At 44.2% G+C, this 16,843-nt stretch overlaps 1 protein-coding gene across 1 annotated transcript in view; it reads right to left on the bottom strand.

Moving 5' to 3' along the window:
* NEDD4L (NEDD4 like E3 ubiquitin protein ligase) overlaps positions 1–16,843 on the bottom strand; it is a 195,929-nt gene that overhangs the window by 147,803 nt on the left and 31,283 nt on the right. Inside the window, exon 2 of the mRNA XM_075138130.1 lies at positions 4,619–4,692. Within this exon, the coding sequence (XP_074994231.1) occupies positions 4,619–4,692 (74 nt within the window). The remainder of the gene's footprint in view (positions 1–4,618; positions 4,693–16,843) is intronic.

The following is a 16,843-nucleotide window of genomic DNA, read 5'->3' as shown; positions in this document are numbered from 1 at the left end:
GACGTTTAACCATCACCTCGGGTTGCTCATAGCTACTATTTCATTCTATATTCTAGTATACTTTGTGTCACTGTAATCGTAGTTCTATAAATTCCTGAACTCTTACATATCATTAGTTACAATCGAAATGATTCCATAAATCGAAAAGAACTTCAAAAAAGCAAAATCAAAAGCATTGAGTTTTCTTTGTTGTTACAGTCTTCAGAAGAAAAATACTAGATTCTCTAGTGCTCTACACTGGTAAGAGACTTTCCTTGGATTTAATCAGGCAAGAAATGGCTTTCAAACTCTGCAAGCCTACAGGCAGTGTTTTGTAATGGTAAAGTTGATTAAAAACGGCAAGGAAAACCCACTGAGATGCAAAACACAATGTATGCCTCGTAGTTAATCTTTCACAGTTACAGGGTAACTTACTATTCTGCCCCAGCATTAAGCCCTGCATGACTCCACCATGAAGAGGCACATCAGCTGCCGGGGCCGTAACTTTGCAATTCTAACATCCTTCCAAATGACTTTAGATTAACTCATTCTAAAGCGTGCAACTATCTAAAATATTTAGCAGTCACTTGACCTTCCTTCTCACAAAAAGGACGTTACAAAGATCAGGAATTTGTCCTCAACACTTGATTTAATTTCTGAAGAGAGACAAAAACCCCATGTATTTGTCCAGAATCCAGAAGCGCCGGTTAGGAACGACATGCAGAAATCCTAATGTTTCGTAGCGTGCGGGATACCACGAGTGTGTTAAAATCCTCAGACCGCGCTGTTGTGCCTTTGGGTGCCGACGCCTTCTTTTCTCTTTGCTGTGACAGCGGCAAACACACAACGCAACCCCGCAAGTCAACCCTGTCCAAATCTACACCGGGATGAATCACAAGGCATGTTCCTCTGTTCTCAAGTGTTTATTTTTCAAAGCAAGGCCTATTTATCTGCACAGTTCCAAAGACAGAGCCCACTCATCGTGCGGAGCTGCCTCAGAGCTTCGCTCCTTTGCCCCCCCCCTTGCGTCGTCCTTGCTGACCCGCACCCGCAGCCGCAGTGGCATCTCCCCGCCGCCTTCCTGCAGGAGGGACAGTCGCCCGGCAAGACGCCGCAGCGCTGGGCTGCTGCTCCACCCGCGCGTCCCCTCGGCAGAGGGAAGAGACCTTCTCCCTTGCAGCCGGGCAGGCGGCGCGGGCGCCCAGGGAAATTCAGCCCCGACCCCACCGCCCGCAGTCTCCTGCCCGCCTTCCCGCGGGGCTGGGAGGCTCCGGGAGGACACTTGGGTACTCGCCTCCCAAGGGCAGGAAAGGGAGTTTTGGGGCAGGCAGTCTCCAACCAGTGCAGATAAGAAGAGGAATGAGGGAAGCGGGAAGATTTAAGAGACCGCCAGCTGCTGCGAGAGACACCTTCTGTCACAAGTACGGAGAGGATGTTCAGGAGTGGAAGTGCAGAATTCAGCAGTTCCTCCTTCCCCCAGCAGCACTACTGATCCCAGGGGCGTTCTGCACCTACCAAGATGATCCTCAGCACGGCCCACTGGGTTATTTCATCCTTTGCCACCGCTGCTGACAACGGTCTCAGTTACCACGCACCGCCTAGCAGCCCGCACCCACCGCACTTACAGATTCAAATCACTCTCACATCAGACACCAGCCTGCAGCTGTGTGCGGGAAGTTACACCATATCACCAGTCAACTTGAAAGAGTTCACGATCTCATGGAAATTATTTATGGGAGAGAGGGAAACAACAGAATGTCACGGTCTACATCCACACCAGGAGAAGAAAATACACACAGACAGGACTAGTTACCGCTATTTTTTAGGGATCCTGAACATACGCTACACAGTAAAAAACTATGTGTACAGTTCTAACGCCCGTAAATTTTCCTTATCCTCTTGCTTAGGTCAAACATTACATGTTTCTCCTCCGTCGCCCCAAATGAGAATTTAATCACCTACTCCGTACTGATCCTCAACAGAGCTGTTAATGGGACAGTTATTACACAGCTATGTTAGAATGATACCACCTGTAGCAACTTAAATCACACTTAAGATTCAAGCAGCACGAAATGTTAGTATCTCAGCAAGGTATGCGAGGCCCCTAAAACAAACAGAAAAATTAAATTGGAACTTTAGCCAAAAAAAGAGAACTTTCTGAAAGCTTGCCAACACAGCAATACAAGCATTTCACTAAGTTTATAATACATGATGCTGTTAGTCTCAGCTTTTACTAAAGAACTGTTTAAAACAAAGTTAAAAACATAAGTTGGGAATATGTTTTTAACTCTCTGGTTTTATGGAAATCTTACTGACTTGAGACCAATTTACTTAAATATTTAAGGGCCACATCAATAGAACTCAGTTCAAATTTCACTTGGTTTTAACTTTATGCATTTTAAAAGACAAAAGGTATTTTTACAATTTATCAATTCCTAAGCAAATCTTAGGAGTTCTTTTGAACACGACATCTTAAATATTTACAAAAGTTCTACGAGAAGTGTGGCTGAAGGAGATACGACAATGTCGGAGATTCAGCTGTAAAGTTTCCAATGTATCCTTAACGACTCAAATGAACACTAGAAAGATTCCCGCTTGTCTCAGATTACTTCTGTGAATTTGCCACAGCACTTCAACATTTATATAAAGTTCCTCTTAATGAGCAGATTCAATATTCCAACAACTAGCTTTGCTTTTTTCAAAAGAAGTGGTAAAATCTGAAGCTCTGGAAATAATGCAGAAACAAAATGCAGCCAATTAAATATATCAAGTAAACCAAAAAATCTGTAATCATATGAAAAGGCCAAATTAAACGAGATCCAGAAAAAGCAAAGTTAGCACATAAATATGGCAATTCTAGGGTTCATATTTGCAATAGAAATCTTGTTTTCTCTGTGCCTTAGTCCCATCTTTTCTCTAGAATTTGCTCCTCCTCTCTTTTATTTTGGTACCGCAGCATCCCAACGCCCACTGCAGGAGCCTATGAGGTAGATGCTAATGTTGTGAGCAAGCAGTAGTACTCCTACAGTGCGACCCAGCGACACGATTAACAGTACTACCTTGGATCTCCTCAGCAAGCACTACGTGTCCGACTACATCTACGCATGAGCTGCTTCTTTTGCTGCTTATGGTCAGCATCAAAAGCTGTTCTTCAAAATAGCAAATTTGGGGAAAGAAAATAAAAAAGCTTTGTCTTACCATATTCTGCACACAGCTACCAAAGGAACGTTTGTTGCAAATTTCACAAAAAAAATTAAAGTTGATTAAACTTTTAATTGCTGCTTTCATGTAGTTTCAAGCTAGATATGCAAGCTAATGAACAATTTGTAAGCATCATTAAAGAAATACAGGAAAATCCACAGGGAGGCTCATTTATACGTTAAGAAATTAGTCATTTCAATAACAGCTAAATTGGATACCACTAATTCCAAACTGATAAAAACTTCCAAGTAGATTAGAGCATTTGCAGTAAAGAATTTCCTCGCACTTAGGCTGGAGATAGCAAGAGTGTCAAACCTGAATTAACCTTTGGGAAAAAAAAAAACCAGTGTTTTCTGCTTGTTTTGGCTTCAGAACCAGCTTCTCCCCCAATTACTACCTGATTTGATTCTTTCAGTCATTGCACAGCAAGCCTAGACTTGGAGAAAAGCTATTCCTACACCTGTGACTAATTCTTTCAAAACAAAAGACTTGACAACATACAAAGTGACTGTATCTGTATCTTTCCATTAGACCATTTAAAACCAGTTTTCTTGTTTGACAATTTTTATTTTGTCCAAAGACCATGCAAACTATGGTCTGTTCACCCCATCTTTTAATACACTGATGAACAGGGAAGCAAGCATATGAAGACTGCCTTAGGCACTCCAAAAACTTCCCTTCTGCCTCTCAAGTCCCCAATTTAAAACTCAAGGTGGTTCAAGGCTCAACTGGAATTAAAACCTGGGCTTGCCATAGCCTAACAGAAAAGCACTAAGTCAGCACAGTTCACTGAACTCTTTTCTACGTCAGTACTTACTGCTAGCCTTCTCGTAGCATAGGCTGAACAGAGGAAAAAACTTTTATTGCCTTTCTCTCTAAAAGGTGGACTCAGTGATCCTTATGGGTCCCTTCCAACCTGAGATATTCTATGATTCTAAGGTACCATCCTTAGGAACTGGCACCTGGATATGTCCGAGACCGAGAAAACCCACACTCTGGCTACAGTCAGACTTCAATGCCTGGCCCCTCAAAGACTGGTAGTGAAAGCCAGCAGGGAAAGTAGAGCTTCCTCAAAATAAGACTCTACTGGTCTTTTGGCTGGCTTTTGGTCTTTCTTGCATTATGTGGGGCATATGGGGAAATAGGTGGGAGTCATTTTAAGTATTGCCAAATACTGCCAAAGTTTGAGCTGCTCCTCACACGCTCACAGAGCTAAGGCAGACGGTGAACTCGGTAACGGCTTCCTGTGGTGGGAGAGGGCATGAACAGCCACTGCTGTGATTAATGGCTTTCTTGCCAACACACAGTCCATAATTTGCACTGGCTGTAATCAAGTAATAGGATGTCTCATGTTTATGAACAATCAATTATAAAGCGTCCTTGCTCTGCTAAGTTTATTCTGTTTAAATGCATAAAATAGTCAATGCAGAACACCTACCTGGCTCCGAAGATGTCTTTTTTCGCTAGATCAATGCCAGAAACCACCTTTACCCTGAGGATACGAGACTCCTCCTGTTAATAAAAAAGAAAATGGGTTTAATGTTCATTCTGTAATTCATTTTGAAGATCAACAGTTCACGAGAGGTTAAGCTGTGAATGAACTCTTGGCCTTCAGATAGCAGGAGTCTTTCCTAGGTAGGATTTTGAAAAGAAAAACCTCTTCGAAGGAGGTATACACTTTAATCTGCTAAAGAATAGCCTGAATCCAAACATGAAAAGCATCCAACTCCAGTCAGAGCTGTTAAGAGTTAAATAAAGGCAGAATAAGAGTAGATAACAGTAATAACATCATAGTGATAATAATAGTAATAAAAGTAGAAGACAATTTGCTGAGCAGGGCCATTTCAAATCCTAAATGATCCATACTCCACAGAAATTCATTCTGCTTAGACTCTGAAGCGATCTGTTCAAACACAAGGAAAATATTCATAACATTTTTGTCCAATCATGCTAATACCTCTTGGTCAGAGAGATGCCTATGGTTTAAAAAAAGGGTGCAAGATTAAAAATAAATCCTTAAAATTACATTGTTTAAACCTGTCTCACTATCTTGGTATATACATAACTCAAAAACAAGTCTCAACGACACATGCCAATTTCTGAAGATGCATATTACTAGGACACCAACCTGGTGCTCAGTTTATCACTTCATTACGTTAAGTTCCTGAAGAACATTGGTATAAAACAGTATTTTTTACTTCCCCCCCCCCCCCCCGTTTGACCTGTTTATTTTAGCTACACAAAGAGGCCATCAAAATTAAATCTGGAAGGGATCCTACAGAAAGAGGTTCTGCAGTCACCCGTATCAGTTACACCTTTTTCTCCTCTGATAAGCCTTCCAGCACTGCAAGATACAAGATTCAATTACGGTAATTTGAGACTCCGTTCCTTGAAGCTTGTTCAGAAAACAATAACATTTCCCACAGGTTTATCCTGGCATGACCATATTACACCTACTCTATTTGCTTTAGATAGCTAAAAGCAAGACACAGATTTGTTAGCTGTATCTGAGATTTCTGAGATTATTACGAAGGTCAGAAACACCCCAGAAGCAAACCCATACCTGTCCAGTCTAATATCATTCCTCTGGAAGGAGTCAGAAACAGATCACTTCAGAGAAAGAAAAACAAAAGTCTCATTGAACTCGTCTGCAGGGCGAGTTTCATCCTGACACACATCCTGCCGTAGTAATTGTGCTGCATTAAAACAAAAGCTTGAGGATTTAAATCCTTTCTGAAAATTTGTTTGTTGGTATTCTTTCCAGCAGCACTTAACACTGTTCAAAGTAGTTTCTAATCAAGGAAACAGGATTCCTTCCCAAAAGAGCCTAAAGCTTAGCAGAGAGGGTGAACAAAACAGTATGTGAAAAAGAACAATTCAACGGTGTTATGTTAGTGGATATTGAAATTTTTTTTCATATGTTAACTTTTTTCAATCTGTTAATGTCAACACAACATGCCTGGTCTTCTAGTGCGGTTTTAATAGACAAAAGACAATGAACTTGCAAATTGCGATCAAGAAAATTCCTTCATTAAGAGAAGACAGCATAGAAAAAAAAAAAGTCAGAAATTCTGACCTTACTGAAGGAGAACTGGAGGATAAGAAGTTGTAATACTAAGTAGAGTGACAAAAAGAGGGATTTCAGACAGTTAGTATGTTATCAATGCTACTCAGATTTCCTCCCACAAAGTCCAACATAAACTTTGCTGGAGTGGCATCTTATTTCTACACTAAAATCACCTCTGCGTATTACCTGGGGGGAAAGGAAAAAAAAAAAAAATCACAGAGCAGGAGGAAGTCTAACTACTGGAGGATCCCTAATTCAGGTTCTGCAAGACACAAAAGATGATGTTCCTGACTATCTAAATAGATAGACTCTCAAAAACATGCTTGAAGTTTCACTTCATACTTTAAGTACACCAGAAGGTAGACCCTGCTCCCTCCCTGCATGCAGGCTCTCAGCCCCTGCTAAATATTCCATTTTACCAAGCAGAAACAGTGCTTTTGCAAATGTTTGTTCAAATTTTCATATGCATGAAATATATGTAATATTTTAAAAAATAATTAAACCACCTCAATTAGTAACAAAGCCTCACCTATCTACCCTCAAAATTTTTCCTTCAGTCAGCAAGACACTTACTTCGATAACATCTACTGTATACAAGGAGCAAGGTGAATTTTGGATGATGGAAAATTCTTCTGCAGAACATGACACTTTATAATAGTACTCTGAACCATACGAGTAGCTGTTCAGACAGCTTGTCTGTAAAATAATTCTTTTGTAATGCACTGAACTTTTCTTACCTGTATCATTTTGTCTAAAAGCATTCACAAAAGCAGCGTAACAACACAAGTATATTCATGTGCACACATATGCATAAAAAGCATAAAAAAAGAATATTCCAGCTCTCCTGGTTTTGGCTGGGATGGAGTTGATTTTCTTCCTATTAACTGTGTAGTGCTGCGTTTTGGATGTAGTGTGAGAATAATGTTGACGACACACTGATGTTTTGGTTGTTGCTAGGTAATGTCTACACTCGTCAAGGACTTTTCACCTTCCCATGCCCTGCCAGATGTGCGGGGGGCTGGGAGGGAGCATGGCCAGGAGGGCTGGCCCAGCTGGCCAATGGGCTATTCCATACCATATGATGTCATGCTCAGCATATAAGGCTGTGGGAAGAAGGAGGAGGGAAGGACGTTCAGCGTGATGGCGTTTGTCTTCCCAAGTCACCGTTATGCGTGATGGAGCCCTGCTGTCCTGGAGATGGCTGAACCCCTGCCTGCCGATGGGAAGCAGTGAATGGATTCCTTGGTTTGCTTTGCTTGCGTGCATGGCTTTTGCTTTACCTGTTAAACTGCCTTTATCTCAGCCCACGAGTTTTCTCACTTTTACCCTTCTGATTCTCTCCCCCATCCCACTGGGGGGGAGTGAGCGAGCGGCTGGGTGGGGCTCAGTTGCCAGGTGGGGTTAAACCATGACACCAGCTCATGCGACTACAAAAACCTCAAATGACATAGATGAAGGGTTCCCAAATTAAGCTTGCTCAAGCATCACCACGGGTAGTAGTGGGAACCAGCAGCAGCTCCCAGCTTTCCAGGCCGCGCAGGCTGACACCTCGAACTTGTATTCCTCTGATCTCCACTTCCTTAGCTGGGAACACTGCCTGGGGGGAACAGCAAGACTGAAGGGCAGAAAAAACCCACATTTTTTATATTCTTACGCTTGCTCCTTGCATCCCAATTTCTTCATTTATCTCCAAGCACGCTGTGTCTAAGATAAAGGAGTTAAATTTTCACAGCAATAGAGAGGTAATCTCACCTCACTGTCCACCAAAAAATCAGATAAAGGATTGCTTGGCTAGGCACAGCGAGAAACTTGAAACACAGAGCATCAGTTACCTGACACACGTTTCCACCCACCCTTCTCGGAAAAGACTGTACAAGAAAAGAAAATTAGGATTTTGGTTTGTTTTTCTTGTAAACCCAGGGCACGACGACAGACAGTAGCCAAGACAAGATCACTAAATGTAGAAAAATTATGAGTGAGAAGACCCACGATCTAAACCCTAAATAAAGTGATCCCTTTGCAGCTTTGAGCCTGAGCTAATCTTTAGTTAAGCAGCGCTTACGCTTGTTGAGATTAAGGACATGTTTACGCATACATTTCTTTCAGTGGAAAGTGACAACTTAAACATCTCTCCCCTCCCATTTATTCCATTCCCACCGAGGTTTTTCTGAGCCTAGGTCAACACCTTGAGCCAGTGGAGCCCACAAATGGCACGCCAACAAAACTGAAGATAAGGGGAGGAAAAAATGGACAGCCAGAGAAGAAGGATAGATGGAGGCAGCTGCTTAAAAGCCAGTACTGCTATGCAGAGATATAGATAAAAGATATTAGGATGAGACGAAATGGGCTCAAGTTGCGCCAGGGGAGGTTTATATTGGATAGTAGGAAAAATTTCTTCACCGAAAGGGTTGTCAAGCATTGGAACAGGCTGCCCAGGGAAGTGGTTGAGTCACCATCCCTGGAGGTATTTAAAAGACGTGTAGACGTGGCACTTAGGGACATGGTTTAGTGGTGGACTTGGCAGTGTTAGGTTAACGGTTGGACTCAATGATCTTAAAGGTCTTTTCCAACCTAAATAATTCTGTGATATATGTAGCATCAAGACCAGAAATTCGAGGCTTCAGTCTACAACACTCAGTAATATTCAGCTGAGCTTAAAAAATGCTGACTTGGCCTTTTATTTTTACTCCAAATACCTAGATTTCCAGGATGGGGAAGTCCTTATGTACAAGCATGGAGAATGTCTTCACTAAGTTCTCTGTCATCTGGAGACACCTTATGGATTAAATAATAATTAAAAAAGCCAAAGACTTAACCATCACTCCAGAATTAGCTAACTATAAACCAAGACCACTTGCCAGTAAAGCTAACACCTCTTGTAAGCCTTGGGCTCATTGCTTATGCTCTGCACAGTGTGATTGATGCCTCTGAAAAGTGTAAGACCCGAGTCAGTAATCCAGCACAGCCAAGTCCAGTGCCACCTGTAAACACCTATGTGTATGCTCACCAGCACCCAATCTGATATATCCTGCAAAGACTGAGCTGTCTCTATTTAGTAGGCAGGAAAACCCCAGACACAAGTAGAGAATGGGATGAGGAAACAAATTTGGAGGATTAAGAAGTGATATGTTGCAGAGCTGTGGTTCTTGCTGGGATCCTCTGCACTGGAGACAGGGTGTGCAGTGAGGTTGAAGGATATGTGGGTGGACATACGGTTGGAGTTCCAGTTTGCAAAATGTGTAAATGAACAAGACCACGCAGAGCAGGTTAACAGGGCTGATCAGTGAAGAGACATTCACAGGCACAGATCTGCGGGGACTTGGATCAGGGAACTAGACATACAAACCACAGAAGCAAAGCTCCCCAGTGCTTTTACACTTGCTCAGTGCGCTGACCGGAGACTGACCAAACCGGCCATCGGAAGTGGGAAAGGAGGGCCTGCTTCAACACCACCGCAGCTGAACCACAATACGTACTCTTCCTCAAGCATCAGATACAAAGTGGAAAGGGATGCTGGAGAGATCCCTGACCAGAGCAAGGTGATTTTTGTTGGACTTAAAGGTACTTGCTTAATTAGCCTGTGCATATCTTGGAACAGATGCCACATGACAATACCGAGTTCTTCACAGCTAAATAGCTTTAGGTACCGCATGAACTGACATGCCGCTGAGCAGAAAGACAACCTTAAACTGTCCAGACAACAACCTGATATGCACAAATCCAGTAGAGCACAATTTACTGGCAGTTAAATATCCTGACTGAAAGACTTTCATGAGTAATCAATCATGTAACGCGTTCTCGTAGAGCAGTTTTCCCAACACAAACAAACTTCCATTTTCTGGCAACTGTATCTAACATCCCTCTGAGTCAGTGAAAAGTGAAAAGAGGCAATCGCTTACCACCTACCAAGGTGGTCGGGCTCAAGGACACAATCTTAATACTCCCTCCCTCCCCGCGCGCCTACCCCCGCTCGCTCAACAGCCCACCCCATCTTTCCACTAGCAGCCAAATTTTCCTTCTTGCAAAATCACAGGGATCGGGAGGCAGGAACATGCAAGAGGGGTACAGTAAAGGGAAGACAAGGCTAGGAAAGCTGAGACCACCTGCCAGAAACACTGTCCTTACCGGAGGACTTCAGCTATTTAGAAGCCGCTTGCTGCTCAAGTTGCCGTTCCCAGCACGCTCTAAGGAAGAGGCAGCAGACCACAAGAGCACTCGGGAAACAGTTCATGGTCTGCAGTCCCCACTGGACCACCCTAACCTACCCAAAATGAGTTAATACTCGGTGTTCCAAGGTCACTTTATTCAACTCTGCATATTTTCACAGCTTTGCTCCATGTCAACAGGTACCAACCACTACACTGGCTGTATGGTCATACCATTTCCAACAGCATCTGCACTAAAACGCAAAAGGGAATATGGGAATATTTGAAATCAACAAGATCCCTTTTCCTCTCCCCACTTCCCCAATACCATGGATGGGAGCTTTTGACCTGGATTCCTTCCTCTTCATTTTATATTTAGTAATCACAGAGAACTGGTGCTTAGATGATTTAAATGCTATGATACTGACAGGGGTTAATAGCAGCGACTTATCTGCTGCATCCATCTTTAAATCACTTTTCATTATTTTGCTAAGTGGGTATATAAAAGGCACTCTTCTGGTTCTGCTCAGAGTGGAAAATATGTATCAAAAAGAAACACTCATCTGGTGATAAGATTAAACGGTATCCACCTTCTGTGCAGTTCCTGCACTGTCTGAAACAACTACTGTTAGCCACTGACAAACAGCAAACTAGATGAGATGGACATCTAACTCTGCAATTTCCACTGGATTCCGTTCATTCTGAAAAGCATATATCCTAAGCTTCTTTTTGAAATGCACTGTTTGAAAAAGAAGTTAAGCTCACCCCACAGAGGAATTTTTCTATCATTTTAAAACCTTGCCTTAGCACAGTAAGCCTGGGAGGGTCTCCGTAAAATGCCAGGCGCTGCCACGCCCTAGCCCGTCCAGGAGCTGCCGCCGAGCCTCCAGCGCTCCTGCTCCCGGCGGCGGGGGCGTGCTCCGCCGCGGCACTGCCACCAGCTCCGGCACAGCCCGGGATCGGGCACCGAAATTGCATTCCTCCCTCCCTCGCTTTTTTCAACTACAATGCAGAACGTGTCTCGGAATTTAAAACTATGTTGTTCAGAGTACTTTGATTAAAAAATTTTGCAACGCTGGTGGCTAGAAATCCAAAGCTGTGCACACACATCAGGATGGCGGTTATTGGCTGGCTGCTAGCAGTTAAGCAGTAAAATGCTAACATTTATGAAGCCTCACTTGTCAAAGTTATTTATGCCTATACTCTTTCTGCCCTCGCCCCGCTAACCTTAGCCTACCTCACCCATTGCAGCAGGGGTACCATAAAGTGCTTGGTTAGGTATTAATGTTGAGTTCCACCACTAACCACATTCATACTTACTTCTGCTTTGTCCAATGATTAACATGAAGTTTATGTATTCTTGCCTCCCTGAAAAATGTCAGAGGTTACATAGTTTTCTTCTTTGCTGAAGGATAACCTTTATACAGATTGTGTTTTCTCATCTGTAATTCACATTGCCATTTTTGAAGACATAGCTGATTTAGGTGGAACCAAGCTAGGAAACCAAAAGCCAATCATGCAGCAAAAACCAGACTTCACTGACAATGAACAGACCCCAATTCACCTCAGAAAATAGATAAGAGAATACAGATGCGTCTACAGATTTAGAAGACTTTTGTGTGCATATTTATGTGTGTGATTCACATTTTTTAATTAATTTTTAAATTAACACCACATTTACTTTCTCCAGGTGCTCTGAAAAGCAAAGTAGTTTCTAACACCTATTAAAGCATTCACACAAAGAAAATCTATTTAAAAGTCCTCCTGCCCTTGGATTAATCAAACACCCTGGAGCTGGGAAGTTTAGGGAAGGGTTACGGAAGCAACAGGGGAAGAACGCGGGCAAAACGCAGTGCCCTGAGCTGTGCGCTGCCTCCCCACCGGTGAGGATGCAACGCCACCCCTCAGCGTCACCCCCCCGAGGAACAATCCAGGAGAGGTAGCTGAGTCCACAGCAGCTAAAGCAAAACGGACGTGCTATAAAAAGCAACCTGAACAAGTTTTGGAATATACATCCCTATGTTCTAAATACACATAAGAAGAAATCCACAGCAATCCACAGTCCGGTGTAAGAAGGAAAGCTGTAGACGTCAACTTCCTACAGGCCAGAAAATCCCATGATACACTTAGAGTATGCATTAAGAGAATAGCACTGAAATAACAATCGATATGGGTATAAAATTAGAAGCTTGGCTTTTTTAAACGAACAGGCAAGTGTGAAAGGCACAACGTTTGGATCAATGCAAACCAATACTTGAACAGATGCCATGCAGACCAGAGAAGATTAAACATTTAACACGTTCTTCCACAACTACCTTATAAAAGGTATATAAAGCCATCTGTAAGTCAAATGCCTCAAGATGGCCAAATTTCCCTTCATATTTTCCCAGTCGCACAAAACCCCAGCCAGCCTTCGTCGCAGCTGCGTCGGGGACCCCAGAACCAGGCAGTCGCCCGCGCAGCTGGAGCGCACCCAGGCGTCACGCCGTGGTCTTCCTGCCAGCACCGAAAGCCGAACTTACCAAGCGCTGCCCGGCTGCTTCGGCGCAAGACCCCCACGTCAAGGGCAGGCCGCGTCTCCGGGAGCGTGCTGCGAGGCACCGCCGCGGCTCAGAGGGGCCCTGGCAGCCTCGGCCGGCCAACGCGGAAGTTTCGCTGACGGCGGCAATAAATGTCCATCACCAAGGCAACGAGGTGAAAGGACAGCAATCTAGGATTTCACCTGAAGAAAGCTTAACAGGAACCGCGGCGGGGGAGTGTTGGTTTGGTTTTGGTTTGGTTTTTTTTCTTCTCTCTGTGTATAGACATTTTTGATTTCAAACCAAGATAGGCGTCGGGGAGGTAAATTTCCACTGACTGGAAGGAGAGAAACCAGATCACACTGGAAAGTTACCTGCACGCAGAGACTCTGTGAATCTGGTTTCATCCACTGAGCACCTCATCTCTATTTTTATTATACCTGCAAGTTTGCAAAACATAACAAAATAGAAAAGACAACAGATCTTTAACTCAATGTTTTGGTTGCAAAACACATCAGAATGGAAAAGACAACAAATCTTTAACCCAACGTTTTAACTGTTGGAACTTTTGTTATCCTAAAGGAAAAAACACACACAGAGCCCCTGGTGTGCTGGACATAGTAAAAACAGTCAGTCACCCAAAGAAACTGCTCTTTAATTCTCCCCATTATTGTGAAATATCAACTCGTTTCAAAACAAAATAGAATATTTGTCATCTACTTAAAAAAAAGAGGAGAAGTGTTCTCCATGGCAAGCCTAACAATGTTAGGCTACTCCTAAATCTTTTAGCAATTGAAAACACGGAAGACAACTTTAGACTGCAGAAGAGTCATGCTAATCCTTACGTCGATTTGTTGGTGGATTAAACCAACCCACATGACGGCCGAGCGAAAAAAAACATACTCTAGGAAGCTATTCCACATCAACGCCTTACACGTAACACCACCAAGTCAGATTACCCTCTGTTCCGACCCGCAGCCACCCACCTAGCACCAAACAACGTGAGGGCAACCCAAGAGGGGTGCCCTGCCCGCCGCCGGCCGCCGCCACCCCCGGGGCCAAGCCAGCCGCCTGCGCACCGAGCGGGCCCAGGAGAACTCGCGCTCCCGCGCTGCATCCTGCGGCCACACGGCCACTCGGGAAGCGAGAGCCACCGCCTCGCCCGAGCTGCTCCTGCCTCGGAAGCGGTGAGGTGAGGCGAGGCGAGGCCTCCCCTGCCACCGGCCAACCCCTCCGAGCTCCCCTGCCAGAAGGCAGCCGCAGGCTCCTGCCAGCACACTCCAGCCACCGAACACCACGGCCCCTGAAACGCTCCACTTCCAAATGAAAATCTCTGCATGCGTTTAAAGGAAAAACAACAAAACAACACAAAAGCAACCACAGTTTGGAGGAAAGGCCATGAGCCAAGCAAGGCAGTCAGTCAACATGTTTAATACTGCCACCCTCATTATCTCCCAACAGCACGGGCAGGGGGAGCAGGAAGAAGCTGGTGTTCTTTCTGGAGACAGGGGGAGAAGAGAGGCATCCAAAGTGAACAGCTCAACCCCTGGGGACATCATAGTGATTTGTCTGAAGGCCATAGCAACGGTACGTGGTAAGTCTCAGCATAATTCTTGTGATATCTTAATAATCTTGAAATTTGTCGGTGGCAATTTTGCAAACAGTCTTTGATAAAATCTCAGTTCTGCAGTGAAAACAAAAACAGGCACCAAGGGTACAAACCACATCTCCACTCTCCTCTGTGAAGTTCAGCACAGGAAAACAAACTCAGAGTAAAGGTCACTAGGTTACAACCACCTACTTATCTGGCTCAAGCATGGAAATTAAAATCTCATTTCAGGTAGCTTCACCTCGAGCAACCTGGGAACCCACCTCAGACCTTCCTCCCTCCAAGCGCCGATCACATTCCCCCTTACAAAGTCCGAGACTAAAACAAATCGTGCCTTTTCTTTCCCGCAGACTTCTCAACCCTCGCTGCGTGGTGCAACATATTTAAAAACAACATTATTTTGTCTAAAGCAGATCTCAAAATCAGAGCAATTAAACCAGAAGCCTTTGGAGGAAAGAATGCCATGTAATTTGGATCAGAAAGACGCTCCTGGCTAGACGGAGCCGGCCGGTTGCAGAGCGCCAGCACCCGCGCTCCACAGCACGTCTCCTCCCGGCTGAGGCGACGACCTCCCGCACAGCACGGCGGCAAAACCCCAACAAACCCGAGTTCCGAGGAAGCCAGAACTCTGCTGCTGAGGAAAACCGGACTTCTCATCTTCACGCGACAATGCCCCGAGTTGAGGGGACCGGCTCTTCTTATCACTAGAACAAGCGCGTATCCCTCAGCTCCCTGTGCTGGAGCGGGAGGAGGCGGCAGCGGCTTTGGGAGCACGCTCCTTCTGCGGGCGAGTCTGAAGGGCTGGCAGAAAAGACGAGGGGTTTAAGTTCACAGGACGGTCCTATGAAGCCAAGTTCCTCAAGTGCAGCCACAGACCATGTCAGGCTACACTTGAAAGGCTCTGATTATCCCGCAACGCTACAAAATTTATTACTGAATATCTTACTAAGGCACTCCAGAGCCACATCAACAGATAAAGCAAACACCAGCAAGCATTAAAAAAACCTGCAGAGTTTAGAGAACTGTGGGAATCTTCATCTTATACCGCAGAAAAATATTAAATGTTCTACAATAATGATTCAAGTCCTACTTCCAGGACTCGGGACCTCTAGGAAGAAGCACCATATTCACGTTTTCCTTGGCCAGATTGACACAGTTCAGGGGGCAAAACAGCAGGCAAAATTTCAGAAAGGCACGCGTTTGTCTTAGAGGGACAGTACCGTGATGCTGCTCTTGGCACGTGGACAAAACGGCACACAAAACTGAAGTGAGCAAGTTAAAAACACACACATGAGGAGCAACGTATGGAGATCAAAGGTAAGCGCGTATCAGTGACAGGGTTAGGAACCAGGACTCAAAACCCCCAGTCCAACGTTGAAAGCACGCTATTAAGAAACAGGCTCAAATCACAGTACTGACCTCATGAAAATCTGCTTACAAGGTATTTTTACTGCATGTTTAAAAAAAAAAAGTAAGCGTTCCTGGTGAATTATGATCTATTGTTATAAAAATCAGTTGAACTCCATGCAACTAGACATACTTGAGCAAATTTAGCAAGCATGTTGAACCAGGTCACCTGTGGTCTTTAGAAATACCTAAGAGAATGCAAAAGAACTTTAAATGAATGGACTTGCTGTACTGCACAAGACTTTATTCTCCTTATTTAACATTTAGACCTATTTATATCACTCACTAAAGGAATTCACTTAACCGACACGTTGTTTTCTGCACAACCTAATTCACTAAACTCTCCAGTAGTCTCTTGCAGGCCGTGCATAGATGTCTTCTAGATCCACCTGTGCCAGTAAAGAAAGAATTCTTATCCAACAGCTTTCTTCCCAATTTTTAACACTGCCAGAGGTTACCATCTCCCATGACATGGGAGATGACAAGACCATGAGAGAGACCATGACAACCAAAACAACCCAGGTCAGTTCATTAGACTCACTCCCTTGAACAGCTTCAAGCTCATGAGCTCTCAGAGCGGTGGCTAGGGAGGAGACATGACCTCTACCAAAGGGGCTGCGACTGCTCACTTGTTTCCCTTCATGTGCTCCTGTTCTGGGCTCAGGCTTGGTGGTTACTTGGCTTTCCACCTTCTTGGCTCTTCCAATCTAAATAGGCAGACACTGGTCTAAATACCTACTCCTGTCATTCACACTACATGACGGACTACCCCTGAGAAGCTTGCAATAGCAACAAGTTTGCCATAAAAAGCACAACGATCGCTCATATCTGCTTAATCTAGCACCATTTTGTGGCAGGTATCTCAAAGGAAAGAAAAAAACAACGTAGCATGAGACAGGAGAGTATGTTTGCTGAA

The sequence above is a fragment of the Calonectris borealis genome, chromosome Z (assembly GCF_964195595.1).
Source record: "Calonectris borealis chromosome Z, bCalBor7.hap1.2, whole genome shotgun sequence".
Classification (NCBI taxonomy): Eukaryota; Metazoa; Chordata; class Aves; order Procellariiformes; family Procellariidae; genus Calonectris; species Calonectris borealis.
This window is presented reverse-complemented; position numbering and strand designations above follow the sequence as displayed.